The sequence below is a fragment of the Polypterus senegalus genome, chromosome 11 (genome assembly GCF_016835505.1).
Source record: "Polypterus senegalus isolate Bchr_013 chromosome 11, ASM1683550v1, whole genome shotgun sequence".
NCBI classification, from domain to species: Eukaryota; Metazoa; Chordata; class Cladistia; order Polypteriformes; family Polypteridae; genus Polypterus; species Polypterus senegalus.
In genome coordinates, this window is record NC_053164.1 from 148643370 (window position 1) to 148662286 (window position 18917).

At 40.3% G+C, this 18917-nt stretch overlaps 1 protein-coding gene and 1 long non-coding RNA gene across 3 annotated transcripts in view; one reads left to right on the forward strand and one right to left on the reverse strand.

Moving 5' to 3' along the window:
• LOC120539583 overlaps positions 1–18917 on the forward strand; it is an 87220-nt gene that overhangs the window by 52186 nt on the left and 16117 nt on the right. The gene's annotated exons all lie outside the window — the stretch shown is intronic.
• Positions 14664–18917, reverse strand: part of cpm (carboxypeptidase M) — a 109711-nt gene continuing 105457 nt past the window's right edge. Inside the window, exon 9 of the mRNA XM_039769800.1 lies at positions 14664–15160. Within this exon, the coding sequence (XP_039625734.1) occupies positions 14918–15160 (243 nt within the window). The 3' untranslated portion in view covers positions 14664–14917. The remainder of the gene's footprint in view (positions 15161–18917) is intronic.

An 18917-nucleotide genomic window follows, 5' to 3' on the forward strand; every position in this document is an offset into this window, starting at 1 on the left:
TTGCGCTCCATTCTTCCCTCACTCGTGAACAAGACCCCAAGGTACTTGAACTCCTCCACTTGGGGCAGGATCTCGCTCCCAACCCTGAGAGGGCACTCCACCCTTTTCCAGCTGAGGGCCATGGTTTCGGATTTGGAGGTGCTGATTCCTATCCCAGCGGCTTCGGACTCCGCTGCGAACCGATCCAGAGAGAGCTGAAGATCACAGCCTGATGAAGCAAACAGGACAACATCAACTGCAAAAAGCAGTGACCCAATCCTGAGTCCACCAAACCGGACCCCCTCAACGCCCTGGCTGCGCCTAAAAATTCTGTCCATAAAAGTTAGGAATAGAATCGGTGACAAAGGGCAGCCCTGGCGGAGTGCAACTCTCACTGGAAACGGGTTCGACTTACTGCCGGCAATGCGGACCAAGCTCGGACACCATTTGTACTTCTCAGGGGGTCCGGTACCCCATACTCCCTTGAGGACCCCCCGCAGGGTTCCCTGAGTGACACGGTTGAACACCTTTTTCAAGTTCACAAAACACACGTAGACTGGTTGGGCAAACTCCCATGCACCCTCCAGGACTCTGCTAAGGGTGAAGAGCTGGTCCACTGTTCCGCGACCAGGACGAAAACCACACTGTTCCTCCTGAATCCGAGGTTCGACTATCTGACGGACCCTCCTCTCCAGGACCCCCGAATAGACTTTTCCTGGGAGGCTGAGGAGTGTGATCCCTCCTCTGTAGTTAGAACACACCCTCCAGTCCACCTTCTTAAAGAGAGGTCCACCACCCCGGTCTGCCAATCCAGAGGCACTGTCCCCGAAGTCAATGCGATTTTGCAGAGGCGTGTCAACCAAGACAGTCCTACAACATCCAGAGACTTGAGGAACTCCGGGTGCATCTCATCCACCCCCAGGGCCCTGCCACCAAGGAGTTTTTTGACCACCTTGGTGACCTTGGTCCCAGAGATGGGGGAGCCCACCTCCGAGTCCCCAAGCTCTGCTTCCTCATTGGAAGGCATGTTAGTGGGATTGAGGAGATCTTCGAAGTACTCCCCCCACCGACCCACAACATCCCGAGTCGAGGTCAGCAGCGCACCATCCCCACTATGTACAGTGTTGACACTGCACTGCTTCCCCCACCTGAGACGCTGGATGGTGGACCAGAATCTCTTCAAAGCCGTCCAAAAGTCATTCTCCATGGCCTCCCCAATCTCTGCATTCCACTTGGCCTGCCGGTACCTATCAGCTGCCTCCAGAGTCGCACAGGACAAAAGCATTTCATGCACTACATAATTTATGAAGGGGTTTGAGAAAATCTAGTAAATTAAATATTCATTTTAAGATGAAGTTTAGTTTACAATTTTCTACTTTAATGACAAACTACGAGAATAAAGTCTATTCTCGCTGTTTATCTCGAGATTAAAGTCGACATGTAAAGTGGAAATGTCGACTTTATTCTCGACATTAGCTTAGCAGCACTGCACAGACTGCACTGACACTGAGAACAGAGGTGTCACTTCCTGACGCCCTTTTTCTGATATCTGACAGGCTGGTTCCACTAGACTTTCTTATTTTATCAGTCCTCCTCTCGCCCGCCCACCTCCACATCCTCTTTGCTTGTGGAACTCCCGCTATTAGCATGTACAGCCCCCTCTCACCTGCCCACCTCTCCATACTCCTTGCTACTGTAATTAAGCTGCTCTGCCCCTGCTATTACCATGTACACCCACATCTCAAAAGCCCATCTCCCCATACTCTTTGCTTGTGAACTCTGCTTCGCCTCATCCCCGCTATTAGCTTTAGCACCGAGTGATCGGCAACATCCCGTCCTGTGCCTCTCCCCTCGAAACTTGCGATCCTGCTTCTAAAATATTTGCCCACCCACCCACTCGTCCCTTGCCATCTCTGCAGAAGCTGTCATCTCACAATGTCATGCGAGATGACAGCTGGGCGCTCAACTAAATTAGCCGGGTGGAGTGCCGGCTAAAAGACGCTAAGGAGAACACTGGTCTATCAAGAAGAAACAGTAAAAGTTACAAAGTATCAAACACAGTGTTCTTGATCATTTTCTTTCTACTTTCTCCTGAACAAAAGCAACTCAGCATGTGTTATAGAAAAAATTGTGCTTCATTCTGCTTTATTCTCTGCTTTAACTAATGTAGTTTAAAGCTTTGACTGGTGTAGTTTTATACTTTTAGTCATTTTGCTCTGGTTTCATGGTGGCTTGGTTATAGCATATATTTTTCCTCTTTTCCTTAAAATAATGCTGTATATTGGTATTGTGAACTTGCAGTATTTGATGTGATGGTGTATAAATGGCACTGGAGTTATACAAATCTATAAAAAAGTATTGCTTTGATAAAAAATATAGTGTCGTCCGTTCATTTTAGATTTATTATTTTGTGTACATAGTACAGTGACATTTCCATTTTCCCACAGGACCAAGAAGCACCACCACACTGCAGCTTTCCTTGTCCAGTACCCAAATATCGCTCCACATGCTATGTAAAATAAATCTCACAAAATATTGTAGCGACACTGACAAGTTGCATTAGCTTGTGGATGAGTCACCAACAGAATTAGCTGACATTCTGTCCAGGAGAATAAAATAGTAATTTTGAAACTGCAGACTACTTACTGTATATTAAGTTTAAAAGTTTGCTCAAATGAATCATAATGAACTAATTGACAAAGCAGTTTATAATTTTAATGCCTCAGTTTTGTTATCCAAAAAGTTTTTGGTGCTTTCAGTTTAAATGGTCAGGAAAGTTTTATAACTTAATGGCGACAAGAACAGAGGTACAGTTGTGCTTCTTTGTGAACCCTTTAGAATTTTCTATATTTCTGCATAAGTATAACCTAAAACATTATCTACTTTTAGGACTCGAGTGAAAATCTGATGAAGAGAAACCAGTTAAACAAATGAGACAAAAATATTATACTTGGTTGTTTATTTATTGACGAAAATGATTAATATTACATATTTGTGAGTGGCAAAAGTATGTGAACCTCTAGGATTAGCAGTTAGTTTAAAGGTGAAATTAGAGTCAGGTGTGTTCAATCAATGGGATGACAATCAGGTGTGAGTGGGCACCCTGTGTTATTTAAAGAACAGGGATCTATCAAAGTCTGCTCTTCACAACACATGTTTGTGGAAGTGTATGATGGCACGAACAAAGGAGATTTCTGAGGAACTCTAAAAAAAAGAGTTGTTGATGCTGATCAGGTTGGAAAAGGTTACAAAACCATCTCTAAAGAGTTTGGACTCCACCAATCCACAGTCAGACAGATTGTCTACAAATGGATGAAATTCAAGACCATTGTTACCCTCCCCAGGAGTGGTCGACCAACAAAGATCACTCCAAAAGCAAGGCGTGTAATAGTCGGCGAGGTCACAAAGGACCCCAGGGTAACTTCTAAGCAACTGAAGACCTTTCTCACATTGGCCAATGTTCATGTTCATGAGTCCACCATCAGGAGAACACTGAAAAACAATGGTGTGCATGGCAGGGTTGGAAGGTGAAAGCCACTGCTTTCCAAAAAAACATTGCTGCTCATCTGCAGTTTGCTAAAGATCATGTGGACAAACCAGAAGGCCGTTGGAAGAATGTTTTGTGGACGGATGAGACCAAAATAGAACTTTTTGGTTTGAATGAAATTATGCTGGAATGCAGTGTTTTCCTGTCTCCAAACATAAGAACCTTATCCCATCTGTGAAACATGGTGGTGGTATGTTCATGGTTTAAGCCTGTTTTGCTGCATCTGGGCCAGGATGGCTTGCCTTCATTGATGGAACAATGAATTCTGAATTACATCAGAGGATTCTAAAGAAAAATGTCAGGATATCTGTCCATGAACTGAATCTCAAGAGAAGGTGGGTCATGCAGCAAGACAACGACCCTAAGCTCAGAAGTCGTTCTACCAAAGAATGGTTAAAGAAGAATAAAGTTAAATGTTTTGGAATGGCCAAGTCAAAGTCCTGACCTTAATACAATTGAAATGTTGTGGAAGGACCTGAAGCAAGCAGTTATTCCTCCAAGCCAGTGTGCAGGAATGATCAAAAGTTACCAGAAACGTTTAGTTGCAGTTATTGCTGGGGTGGGGGATGGGGTGGTGGGTTTGCATGTGGTGTTATGGGTCCACAGCTCGCTCAGTCTTTATAGAACTATCCTATCATTAAACAAAATCTCATTGTAGTGTGTCATAGTCCATCATCTTGATGCCCCCGCAATCTCTTGGATTGTGGACTACCTGACCAACAGACAGCAGTTTGTAAAGCTGAGGGACTGTGTGTCAGAAATGGCGGTGTGAAATACTGGCGCACATCAGGAAAATGTCCAGTTTCCCTTCCTGTTCAACCTGTATGCAATAGACTTCCAGTACAAGACTACTGCTCACCATCTACAGAAATTTTCTAATGACTTGTCCATCATCCTGTATTATTAATGCATTCTTAATAATACATAATACATTCTTATTAATGCATTATTATTAATGATTATTAATAATGGAGAATGAGTCAGAGCTCGGGAAGGTTAAGGAGGACTTTGTCTTGTGGTTTAGGGAAAACAACCTGCAACTCAACATCAGCAAGATGAAAGAGCTGGTGGTAGACTTGCACTGTATCAAGAAGTCTCCGAAACCATTCACCACCCGGGGAGGACATGGAAATGATGCAGAGCTACAAGTACCTGAGGGTCCATATAAACAACAAACTGGACGGGTCTGACAACACAGTGGCTCTGTACAAAAATGGCCAGATCAGACTGTACTTGCTAAGAAGACTCCCGTGTTTTGATATGTGCTGCAAGTTGCTGCAATTGTTCTATCAGTCCTTAGTAACCAGCACGGTGTTCTATGATGTGGTCTTTTGGGGAAGCAACTTGAGCTCTAAAGAAGCCTAAAGCCTGAATAAACTTATCAGGAAAACCTGCTCCATCACAGGACAAACTCTGAACACACTGGAAGTTGTTGTAGAAAAGACGAGAGTGGCAAAATTGGATGCCATCATGAAAAATTCCCTCCATCCCCTCCATCAAGCGATCTCTAAGAAGCGCCTCTGGGAGTCTCTTCTGCCCACTGCTATCAGGCAATTCAATGTTTCCTCCTGAGGTACTCATTAAGTTTATTTTAAAATATCTGAATAATAAACATTTATTTATTTTTACATATCGATTGATAGATTGGCTGTATTTGTCCTCTGAGTCTGTATTCTTATGTTTCTGCAGCTGTATGCATTTCAATTTCCCCCTAGGATTAAGAGAAAAGCCAAGCAAAATGACACCTTTTATTGGCAAACTAAAAAGATTCCCTTGGGATTAATAAAGTCAAATTAATAAAATCACATATTACGTAAACAAACAATATTAGTGAGTAACTTGTTTTCAAAATAGTTAGCTTCTAAATATTCTCAGTAGTTAGTTTTTCCCTTTGCAAAATCAATATATTTTGTAGACCAATTATCACACAAGCAGTCAGTAGAAGAAATGGCAGTTAAAGAATATAGGAGGAACTGCTCACAAATTGTATGCAGATAGTCACACATTTTACATGTGTAAGTATGATATGGAACGTAAAGTCCTTAGTAAGAGCTCATGACAATACGAATACTACAAACGCAACAGTTGTGTGAAACTACTCTGTAGCCTAGGCTAAATGTCATCAGTCATAGTGTTTGTGCTTTTTGGTTTTGGAGGCATCTTTTTCATTTTGAAATCTGCCTAATTGGTTTTCGTTTGTTTAATTAAATGTGTTGTGACTCATACATTTTTTTCTTTCTTGACTAGTCCATTACCTCATAATAATAACTGCTAATAACTACCCACAGTTATCTGGATATGAGGCAGATAGAAAACTTCAAGAACTGTTCCTCGTGTCTTGATTTGTCTCAAGAGATGTACACCGGTAGTTCCCATTTGGTAACTGATGGCTGATGATATTGAATTGATAACAGCTGAGGGGAACTAAAAAGAAATTCTCATGGCCCACTAACGAAAGAAACCAATTGCATCATGTAAAAAGCAAAGAAAACGAGAGCAATGAAACCCAATTGCAGTTTTATTCTGTGATTAAAGGAACTAGTAAAGTCCCACAAAGCCATATGTGCTTTAGAAGACTTGTCTAAGAAAATCTGACATTCTTTTAACACACTGGCAACAATAACTAATGATAATAAGGCTTGCTATTAAATGCCCAGTCAGAGGCAATGGGACTTGCTACTAAAGACTGAAGTAATGTTTATAGTTTACTTTCAGTTCCCAGCTTTCATTTCACAGTAAAAATCTGATTTGCTTGAGAGTATATATTTTGTGGAAGTGTCTGCACATCTGACAGTAAATTACATTTTTTGCTATAGTCTGCTGTACTCAAACAGTAATGTTTTGCATACCAATGAAAAACAGTGTAATATTTTTTTCTAAATATTATAATTATTACAGATTATAGCAACTATGGTTTTTCTCAGGACAGATTGGAATGCACAGCTCATTCTCATCTGATATTTCCGGGTTCTCATATATCTGAGCCCTCAATGTATCAAAAGGGCGAGTTGGGCTTAAGACAAACTTGGGCCTTTCTTGCTTAAATTAAGGTTTCTTGTTGAAACGTTTGTTCAATTAGCTTTGCCTTGCCATACTATATGACATTTGCTATGTAAGGAGTAAAGTTAAAGTAAAGGTAAAAAATGGCAAACTATCAAAACTCTGTTTTGTCTCTGTAGATGTGCAAGCTCTTTTTCTAAGTAGAACTTGTAGTTAATAGACACTGGTTCAAATAATGAGTCCTGCTGTAAAACTACTCTTTTTTTGGTCTTAAACATAAGCTTTTTCAGTAAAAAATGTGTGCTATTTGGAAATGGCTTATTTATATTCAGATGCAGTTTAACATGCATATACCCTGATGGGCCCATGTGTGTCACTGTTTTGCCAAGTCTGACATCAGCAACTGAAGGAATGAACAGGAAAGTGAGCAATTAAAGCATCAAGCTCTGCTCTAAACAGTAGTCCACCTCCTGCAGCCATTGTACACCCCATGGATAGAACTTGGCAGCCCTGAGCTAATGTCATAGTTCATCTATGTATTTTCCAAACCTGCTTTTTCCATTACAGGACCACAGGAAGCTGGAGTCTATCCCTAGAGGTGGCATGCATATTTGTTGAGCTGCCTTACAAGCTCCAGGACACTGGGTTGAACACTGTCGATGTGTAGTTTGCATTATTCTCATATCTCCAAGTTGTCTGACTTTAATGGTCTCTGCACAAGTCAGCAGCCGTTTGTTGACAGGCACGCAAGCAGGGGTTAATTGCTTTCTTCTGCTTACTGCTATCAGTGGTTTCTCTAGCATCCATTAATTTTCTGACTTTGTTTTGGATAATAAAAAAAAAATTTGTAGGATAATAAGAAAAGTGACAGCTTCTTTTTTGACTTATTTTATAGCTCTCATTCAATCCTTATACCAATTCAATTGTATTTACCTGACAGACAAGATTAGACAGGAGTCCCCTTGGGCTATGATGTTTGCTGATGACATTGTGATCTGTAGCGATAGTACGGAGCAGGTTGAAGAGACCCTGGAGAGGCGGAGATATGCTCTAGAGAGGAGATGAATGAAGGTCAGTAGGGACAAGACAGAATACATGTGTGTGAATGAGAGGGAGGTCAGTGGAATGGTGAGAATGCAAGGAGTAGAGTTGGTGAAGGTGGATGAGTTTAAATACTTGGGATCAACAGTAAAGAGTAGTGAGGATTGTGGAAGAGAGGTGAAAAAGAGAGTGCAGGCATGGTGGAATGAGTGGAGAAGAATGTCAGGAGTGATTTGTGACAGAGAAGGTATCAGCAAGAGTGAAAGGGAAGGTCTATAGGACGGTAGTGAGACCAGTTATGTTATATGGGTTTGAGACAATGGCACTGACCAGAAAGCAGGAGACAGAGCTGGAGGTGGCAGAGTTAAAGATGCTAAGATTTGCATTGGGTGTGACGAGGATGGATAGGATTAGAAATGAGTACATTAGAGGGTCAGCTCAGGTTGGATGGATGGGAGATTGTGTTGGTTTAAACCTGTGCAGAGGAGAGACGCTAAGTATATTGGGAGAAGGATGCCAATGATAGAGCTGCCAGGGAAGAGGAAAAGAGGAAGGCCTAAATGAAGATTTATGGATGTGGTAAGAGAGAACATGCAGGTGATGGTTGTAACAGAACAAGATGCAGAGAACAGAAAGATATGGAAGAAGATGATCTGCTGTGGCGATCCTTAACGGGAGCAGCTGAAGGAAGAAGTGATTTCTACCGCCTTTTAGCCTATTTCCCAGCATTATCCTTTTTCTATCACCTTCTAAGTCTTAACTCTGCCATTTGTACTGCTTGTCTTCTTTGGTCCTTTTTTAAATCTTTTTTCTAAAGTTAACTTGCCCTGATCCTAACTAGTTAATTAGGGAAAACTTTACTGTTATGTAGCCTCCCACACTGCCCTCTGAGCACATGTTTATATTTCCCATCTAATCACTGCAAGTAAATTCTTGACTTAATTTTCCCAGAGGTCCCTGGTGTGCTGCCCACCTGCCCATCCTTGCAGGCTGCATTTCCCAGTAGAGAATGTCTCACTTCCTCTGACTGCTTCATTCACCAAATGGGTCATGTGAAACTTTAGAAGACAAACTCTGAACTAGATTAGCAAGAAGTTGAAAAATGAAGAGCTGATCGTTTGTAACTGCTTCAACTTTAGTGGGAACCAGTGCTCTTAAACTCTTGAGCAAGCCTGAGGTCAAAATATTGAAATAAGTCCCTAGTATGCAAAGTTCTTCAAATCTGTCCATATTGTCCAGTTAGGCTAATAATACCAGCACTGGTATTATCTGGTAGATCTAGGCAAAGCTTTAAAGGTACTACATTACACACAGGGCATCAGTCAAGTGAGAAATGGGTTACAGTGCCAGGTGGAGGCCTGTGGTCGTTGGATGGTCTGTGGGAAATGTCTTCTAGTGCAGGAGCCCTGAATTGGCTATGGAGCCTTAAGGATTTCAAAATGTTGTGAATTTGTGCGAGTGAATATCTACAGTATGTGTTCTGTTAATTTTTAATAAATTTTTGCTGTAATCTCTCTCTAATATAAGACAATTGTCTGGATTTGTTCTTTCAGACTCAACATTATCTTGGTGCTGCAAAGATAAAAATGTATGACTTAGTTATTATTCCCCTATGGTTCTAGACATGTGGGACACTTTGTGTATGTATATATATGTGTTTATTTACTCATTGTGTTGAGTGAGTATGTATATATTTATGTATGTATGTGTGTGTGTGTGTGTTTATATATATATATATATATATATAATACATACACTGAAGAGTTACACAGGTACTGCCCAGATAACTAGTTGGGGGGAAAAAAAAATTTCTTGAAGTGGCCTAAGGTTTTTGTACAGCACTGAGCGAGTGTATATACTGTAAATTATTTTATAAACTTTATATGCAGTATATAAGAAATAATGATAATAAAAATAGTAATTATTCTCCGATTTCTGCAAGCCATTTAGTTTTTGTCATGGAATGTACTGTATGGTTGTGAAAACACATACATTAATAATGTATTTGCAAACTAGAGTGATAGTTTTAAACTCTCTGCCAAGTAATCATGGATGTAAGTTAATAAAGAAGAATGCAGGATAGACAAAGATGTTCATGTTTCTGATTCTTAAGGGAAATTCGTAAACTATTTAGTTTAAATCACGGAATAGAGAAGATGGGTGTATATGATATGTAGCATATAGGTTGATATTTTTTGTTAATATCTAAAAGTATAAATGTTTAAACTGTTGTTTAACTATATAATTGTTGTGAACAAGGAAACTGGACAAATGATTGAGTGTGCCCGAGCTGTTTGAGTGGTGAATAGTCCAGGAAATGTGTGTGTGTGTGTCTGTCTGTTTGTCTTAGTAGTTGCACAAGGACAATCAAAGGAATTACACAAGGACAATTAAAGGAAAGCTTACAAAGGCATGTTCTTTTGCCATTTTACATCCTGAACACAGTAAACCAGATGATCCCCTAAAGTGAAATGCCCAGAAGGAATGTAACTACAGGTTTATGGGCTTCCTAAAATTAAAACATTTGGCAATATCAAGTAGTATTGGTTTGTAACCATTGCTTGTTGTACCTAGCTTCCTTATAACTTGGACATATTATCAGTAACACACCAATTTATATATTTATATAATATATACTTTTTATATAATTTATATTATACGTTATATATATCTGGACCCTACAGAGGTTGCACGGGTAGTCCAACTTCTCCAGGATGGCACATCAATACGTGACATTGCCAGGCGGCTTGCTGCGTCTCCCAGCACAGTCTCAGGGGCATGGAAGAGATTCCAGGAGACATGCAGTTACTCTAGGAGAGTTAGACAAGGCCGTAGAAGGTCCTTAACCCATCCGCCGGACCGGTATCTGCTCTTTTGGGAAAGGAGGAACAGGATGAGCACTGCCAGAGCCCTACAAAATGACCTCCAGGAGGCCACTGGTGTGAATGTCTCTGACCACACAATCAGAAACAGACTTCATGAGGGTGGCCTGAGGACCCGATGTCCTCCAGTTGGCCCTGTGCTCACTGCCCAGCACCTTGGATCTCAATTGGCATTTGCCATAGAATACCAGAATTGGCAGGTCCACCACTGGCGCCCTGTGCTTTTCACAGATGAAAGCAGGTTCATCCTGAGCACATGTGACAGACATGAAAGGGTTTGGAGAAGCCATGGAGAACATTATGCTGCCTGTAACTGGTTTGGTGGTGGGTCAGTGATGGTATGGGGAGGGATGCACAGACCTCTACCAGCTAGACAACGGCACCTTGACTGCCATTAGGTATCGGGATGAAATCCTTGGACCCATTGTCAGACCCTATGCTGGTGCAGGGGGTCCTGGGTTCTTCCTGGTACAAAACATTGCCCGGCCTCTTGTGGTGAGAGTATGCAGGCAGGTCCTGGACGATGAAGGAATTGAAACCATTGAGTGGCCCCCACAGTCGCCTGACCTAAATCCAATAGAACACCTCTGGAACATTGTTTCAGTACATCCAACGCTGCCATTTTACATCTCCGACTATCCAGGAGCTCAGTGGTGGTACCCTGGTCCAGATCTGGGAGGAGATCCCCCAGGACACCATCCATCATCTCATTAGGAGCATTCCCCAACATTGTCAGACATGCACACAAGCACGTGGGGACCATACGAACTACTGAGTACCAGCCCGCCACATCATTTTTTTTACTTTGATTTTTGGGGTGTCTTTGAATTCAGCCCTCTGTAGGTTGATAATTTTCATTTCCATCAAACGATGTGGCATCCTTTCGTTCTGAACACATTACCCAGTCCATATCAGTATACAGATCCAGCATGATTTTTTTTCCCATTGATCTCTGATGTGTTTTTAAAGTGTTCCTTTAATTTTGCTGAGCAGTTTTTATATATATATATATATATATGCCATACTACTCCTACAGAGAGTAGTACACTCCATGCAAAAACAAAATCTGTTTCTCCACCTCCCAATACCCCCAATAAACCTGCTGCTGTAATTAAAGTACATTGACTGAAAGTGGACAAATTAGAACATATTACCATTTATCATTTCTGATCATTTTAGATGAATATGAGCATGATCCTTGTACAAAGTGGGGCATTGTGCCAACCATTTCGTGACCCACAAAAAGCCATTTCATTCTTGAGTAATAATAGTAAGTCAGTAGTGCAATAAGGCTCTGTCTAAACAGCTGTAATACATCTTTGTCCAACCAGGGTGACACAACATCCTTACATTGAAACAGTTCCAGGCTGACAGCAATTCTCAGACTTTTGCATTTTTGGAAGTATAATTAAATTCCCAAAACAGCAAAATATCCAGTAGGCATTGCTGAAATATCTCCTTTGAGATAACAATTTGTATTCAATTCAGAGCAGCTTTCCTTTTTGTTTTTATCATCTCCCACATTTCCATCCCTATGTAAACATTGTTCAGGAGGGAGGCTGTTGTGCACATTGAAGTGTTTCTCTGCTTTCTGTCTTCTGACAGCTTTTAAAAGTTCTGACCAGATCCTAAACAATTGTGATATAGTACTGTTTGCCACTATTCTTTTGGATTCTGTGTTGTCAGTATGTGCCCAGAAATGACTGGCTTTTTGAGAAACCGATGATTCCAGAGGGACCCAAAAGTGTTTTTGCTAGCATTTTGTTGCTTTCATTGTTTCTGGAAATGAGATGCCTGCTGATAAACACTATGCTGTGTGCAGTTTGTCTTGTTCTGTCCATATCTCTTCACCGTGCAATACAAGAAGATGATTAGATATCCCACTTCCATCCCAGCTTTCCTTATGACTGGTTGCTGCAGCTTCAAGGTCACGAGGTGATAGCATTTTCTCAAGAGTCTGGCAAGTCATCTTTCTTATACCATTCTGGAGAAATAACATCCCTAGCATTTCTAGTGATCAGTGATTACTCCTGTTTAAGATAAAACAGGCTTATGAGTTGCACACTTAGTGAACCGATTTATCTCAGCCTGCCCAATGAAAATTTATACATGCAGGCAGGCAGCAGGCATTGCAGTTCAGAGAGTAAATTTGCCACATGAGAACTTCCACCAATGCCCTGAAGCCATTTTGTAAGGTAATACGTGATGATTGTCGTAGACTACTAATATGCAGCCGCAGACACAGATAACATTAATAATTTAGAAGATGGCTCTGGTGTCCCACTAGATCAATTTTTTCGGCTTTATGAGTTCTCAGTTACAGGGATTTGTCTTTTGGAGTTTGGGTGGGGGAGGAGGAGAGAGATTTTTTTTTTTTATTTAAATAAGCCTACAACATACATTTTAAAGAATGGTAACAGACAATTTATTAAGAGCAGCTGCATCAGAAACCAAATAATACTGTGTACTGCTAATAGCAAAAGTTAAGTTACTTCCATTTTCCACCATTGTTACCCAGAGTAATTTCAGCACAGGCCTTTCTTAGGTAAGTAGACATTTTGTTAGCAATGTTGTGTGATGCCAAGTTACTGAAGTACACATTGCCTGGATTATGGAAGATGATTGGCTCAGCATGTCAAAAAACTGTAGTGGATGCTTAGGACCGGTCTGATCTCACATATAGTAATGGTAGCAACAGAAGTTGCGAACTAAAACTGTAAACGTACCGTTGTCTCAAATGCTGCAGCTACAAAGTATACTTTTCTAAAGCAGTGAATATTCTTTTGCTTAGTTTGCACTTTTCAATGAGGGACAGCTGTCCATTTCAAATTCAGCATTTTCCTTTGTTTTTAATCACAGTTCATGCATTAAGGTTCATCCAGTATGCAGGTAATTGGAGACGTCCTGTCTTGGTCAGCTGCTTGCTTGATGACATTTAATACACATGGCAGAACGTGAGCTCCTTGAGACACTGCCCTCGTCTCTTTTGTCTCCATTATGACACACAGAGCTGCACTCCATGTGTACTGCTCCTACTTCACAGCTCCAAGAACATGATGCTTGATAGCCTTCCTGATTTGTTGCACATACTGTGGTTTCTTTGTTGGCTAATGGCTACATTCTGCCCTTTTGGAGGTATGTACAATTATGTGCTGCAGTGGTCTAATCCCCTACTCCTACTTAAGGCAGTTGGGACAGGCATTTGTCAACATTCTTTATTAGGCTGATCAGATTAAGAAGATGGATGACCAAAATGTATGCCTCCTTCCCTGGCTGCACAGGCAAACATATGCAGAAGATTGTGTAAACATCAAGGAGTGCTGAGGCATTAAGCTCCGAGCCAAAAGCATCAGAAAAGGTCATTTGCATTGTAGTCACTGCTCTGAAAAATGGGAGTTCAGAAAGTATGGCTTGGACAGCTGAGTGATCTCTCACTGCTTAATGAAGTGAATGGATCTCATTTGAACTTGCCTTGTGATGTAGACAGACCCTGCACTCTGTTTCTCTGTGCAAAGCGCTTTGATGCAGTGCTCTCCATTAAAGTCAAAACATAAAGCAGAAGCTTTATCAGAATTGGCCAATATAGTTATTTCTAGTTTATAGTGTACAGTAGGTGTATCTAGTGGGGTTTGGGAGTGTTGGTGTACAAAATGTTTTATTTTTTTTTTTTAATTTGTATTTCTTTTTACCCCTTACTTGTCTGTCTCTATAAATGTGTATGTGTCTGTCATGCACAGAAGAAATGAGAGGATGTTTTTGTAAGCTTCCATCCAGTTTTTATTTTATATAAAGAAGGTACCTTTGTTTAAAAGTAATAAAAACAGAAGTCTTGCCATTTATAAAAAAAAATAAATGCAAGCAATAGTTTAAAAATATCCATATTAAAAGTACCCCCCATATATTCCAAAACTGATGTCTATCTTCTTTACCCAAATTATATTTTAAACCCCAAATGACAAATCTTTAAAAGCATCCAAAATGTTACAACCTTTTTTGCAATTTTTTTTTTCCCTTTTAAACCTGAGATTGCTGTTTGGCCGTTTCTTATATCAACCTTGCAGAATTGAACCTTTGCTTTTTTTTCCTGAGTCGATTTTGTGATAGCTGGCATAGGAGGAGTTGCTTATCCTGTTTGGCATATGCTTAAGTTGTTGTCTGGCATTGCAGGTGAGACCAAACTCTTTGATGGTTTGGAAAAAAGGGTTTCCAGTCCCTTCTTCCTCACAGTAAGCTTTATTGTATGAAGAAGGGTGGAATTCCACTCTGTTGCTTAAAGAGCATCAGCCTCTGGCAGACAATTTCTTTATTAATAAACCAGGCAGTGTTGGAATGGTCTCTAGAGTTGTAGCCCACACACAAAACAACCAGGCTTGTGTTGAGAAACTGTAAAAAATAGTTTTGAAGTCATGAAACCCTTTGTACACCACTTTAAAACCAAATTTGTGTACAGTTGAAATATAGTCAATATTCACTGATAAACACTACATAGAAGTAGCAATAGCAGGCCTGGAAGGTGTGGTTGAAGAGGAGGGCTAGCATTTGGGCTGTTGGTGACCGTTTTGCTGATTGTGGTGCAAGATTCAGTCCAGTATGACTGAGAAGTGCTGCCTGATCTGGCAATAACTATATCATATTTCATTGCAGAGAAATTTATGGGTCCATTGGGTACCTGCAATGTCTTTGTGAGTGGTGAACTTCCAGGTGCAGTCACCTAAAAATATAACACAAGAAGTAATCTGAGTTAGAAACATTTTGACACCAGAATACATGTTTCATAGATACATCAGCACCTACTGCATTATAGTGTTAGTAACAGTGGGATGGAGGATTTTGGCACTAGGTCACCTACCCAATCTCATTTTACTTTCCCAGCTCCCCCTCTAAACAACACATTAAACCCATTCGTCTAAAGAAACCAACCTAGGACAGCAGAATGGCCACAGCCTATTATATCCTCCTCAGTTTCAAATCTTAAGTGACTTTGGGTTAATTCATCGGCTTTATGTTCTGTAACCCATGCATATATGTATGGGACTGACTGCCACTAAGCCACTGTTGACTGCATCTCTTGTTTCAAATTTGGCAGCCACACAGGAAGTGTCATTCTTATTTTTGTTCAGTAGAGGTGGATGCTCCTTTTGAGGTAGGGAAGTTTGCAGCAAACCGAGACTGACACCCAAGTTTTATACAAAGTTTCAAGCAAAAATGTATTTAAGTGATGCTAAAGGTTTCAAACCAAGATTTGCAAAAGTAGAATGGCTCGGTATTGGTCCCAGAAGACCCCTATAGCACAAAATGGTCATTTACACCTTGCAAGATCAGGGTCGAAACAGTCCCTGTAATAAGCTAACAGGACCACATCGCATGTGATACTGTGTTAGGTTTGCAGGCGGTTGGTTGGTTGGTTAGTTGCTTTTCCTTACTTTTGGTGTAGACTTCAGCTTTGATTACCACTGCAATGTATGCTACAGGACACTGCTGGCTCCATAAAATAAAAGCAAACTTTTCTACATTCCATTTGTTTTGTGATGTTTTATATATATATATATATATATATATATATATATATAACAAACACACAACAAAACTAGAATATTACACAATACACTTGATATTTTATTATTATTTTGATATTTTTATTTCAAAATTACCTTGGGGGAAAATGTTGGTATGGTACACACTCTTTGATAAGTAAAGTTGTATTTTGTCATTTTATTAAATGTAATAAATATTTACTACTCAACCTATTTTATTGTAGTTTGCACTTTAAGAATAGATTTAAAATAAATATTCATCAGTAGCTGAAGTTTAAAACTTCATTTTGATAATTTTCCACTATGTAAAATGACTGATATGCTTGATGGTTGGTCCTCTAAAATAGAGTACACTTCAGCAAGCAATGACTTGTTTAATAATGTCAGATATTTCAGGCTCCAGCTGAGAAAGTTGAGGCCTCTCCATTCTAGGACTGAGAAAGTTGGTTGTGTGCTTATTTTTGCCCTGTCCAGTTTTCTACATATACAGTAGTCATTTGAATTTCACATCCATGGTGGCAATGTGACTGCAAATTGAACTCTGCCAAAAGAGTGAAATAACAGTACAGAAAACTGTTATTTTTACTGGCTTGTCCCTCTTATATAAACATCTTAAAGTAAACGTACTGATGAATGTACTTGTTAAGTTTAAAAAGAATGTTGTGCGATTTTTACGAAGTGCCTGTGTAGCAAGGTAGATTTGGGAAAGAGAGAGTTGCGGTTGCAGGCGTCAGGCTAAAAAAGGGACTTTATTTTGATTTGACATGTACAGTATACTATAATTGAGGGTACCCTTGGACCACATTGTGCTACTATTATAGTCATAGAATGGCCTTTAAGAAAGTAACATCCGTCCAGCTATGCACAAAAAAAAAGAAAGGCCAAGAAACTCAGACAGATGCTCCTTTAAAACTGCCTTCAAAGTACATTTTGAGGCCACCATGAGGAAACATTTTCTGCTGCTCATTTTGGTTTTAGAGTAGACCTTATTCTGGATATGCCCTTGTGCACACAGACATTGCTATTAGACTTTCGCTGGTGGGTGGACACTGAATGACAGAAGGTGAGGGGAAAAAAGTAGGCAATGACAAAGAAAGAATAAAGGCAGGAGATTTGGGGAAGTTGAAGGAAAGTAAGTCAGCCACTAGTTATAGCAGTAATGTTAACAAAGGCTTTTGCATGGTATAGCACAAGTTTAGTCAAATGTTTCTTAAATCTTACAACAGCTGTGACCCAGAGACACTGTTTCCAGGGCTATTGTCACACTGAAGTGTTCATTTACAAATCTTTAGCTGCTCATTTAATGTGCTACTCTGAATAGCAAGAAGATCTGTAAATGAAGTCATTGTATGCATCAACCAAAATTTCAGAGCTTGAACCACTGCCATGGAAATAAAGAATCCAGTATGCTATGCAGAAAATGCTAATGTCAATTGTTATAAAGTAAAAAGGGTAGAATTAATAAAAAAAAAAAAGATTAACACACTTTTCATATTGCTTGCAGATGAAAATTAACTAGTTCAAATTCTAGCTACAGTGGAATGCAAAAGTTTGGGCAACCTTGTTAATAGTCATTATTTTCCTGTATAAATCGTTGGTTGTTACGATAAAAAATGTCAGTTAAATATCATATAGGAGACACACACAGTGATATTTGAGAAGTGAAATGAAGTTTATTGTATTTACAGAAAGTGTGCAATAATTGTTCAAACAAAATCAGGCAGGTGCATAAATTTGGGCACCGTTGTCATTTTATTGATTCCAAAACTTTTAGAACTAATTATTGGAACTCAAATTGGCTTGGTAAGCTCAGTGACCCCTGACCTACATACACAGGTGAATCCTATAATGAGAAAGAGTATTTAAGGGGGTCAATTGTAAGTTTCCCTCCTACTTTAATTTTCTCTGAAGAGTAGCAACATGGGGGTCACAAAACAAATCTCAAATGACCTGAAGACAAAGATTGTTCACCATCATGGTTTAGGGAAAGGATACAGAAAGCTGTCCCAGAGATTTAAGCTGTCTGTTTCCACAGTTAGGAACATATTGAGGAAATGGAAGACCACAGGCTCAGTTCAAGTTAAGGCTTGAAGTGGCAGACCAAGAAAGATTTCGGATAGACAGAAGCGACGAATGGTGAGAGCAGTCAGAGTCAACCCACAGACCAGCACCAAAGACCTACAACATCATCTTGCAGCAGATGGAGTCACTGTGCATCGTTCAACCATTCAGCGCACTTTACACAAGGAGATGCTGTATGCGAGAATGATGCAGAGGAAGTCTTTTCTCCGTCCACAGCACAAACAGAGCCGCTTGAGGTATGCTCAAACACGTTTGGACAAGCCAGCTTCATTTTGGAATAAGGTGCTGTGGACTGATGAAACTAAAATTGAGTTATTTGGGCACAACAAGGGGTGTTATGCATGGAGGAAAAAGAACACAGCATTCCAAGAAAAACACCTGCTACCTACAGTAAAATATGGTGGTGGTTCCATCATGCTGTGGGGCTGTGTGGCCAGTGCAGGGACTGGGAATCTTGTCAAAGTTGAGGGACGCATGGATTCCACTCAGTATCAGCAGATTCTGGAGACCAATGTCCAGGAATCAGTGACAAAGCTGAAGCTGCGCCGGGGCTGGATCTTTCAACAAGACAACGACCCGAAACACTGCTCAAAATCCACTAAGGCATTCATGCAGAGGAACAAGTACAACGTTCTGGAATGGCCATCTCAGTCCCCAGACCTGAATATAATTGAAAATCTGTGGTGTGAGTTAAAGAGAGCTGTCCATGCTCAGAAGCCATCAAACCTGAATGAACTAGAGATGTTTTGTAAAGAGGAATGGTCCAAAATACCTTCAACCGCAATCCAGGCTCTCATTGGAACCTACAGGAAGCGTTTAGAGGCTGTAATTTCTGCAAAAGGCGGATCTACT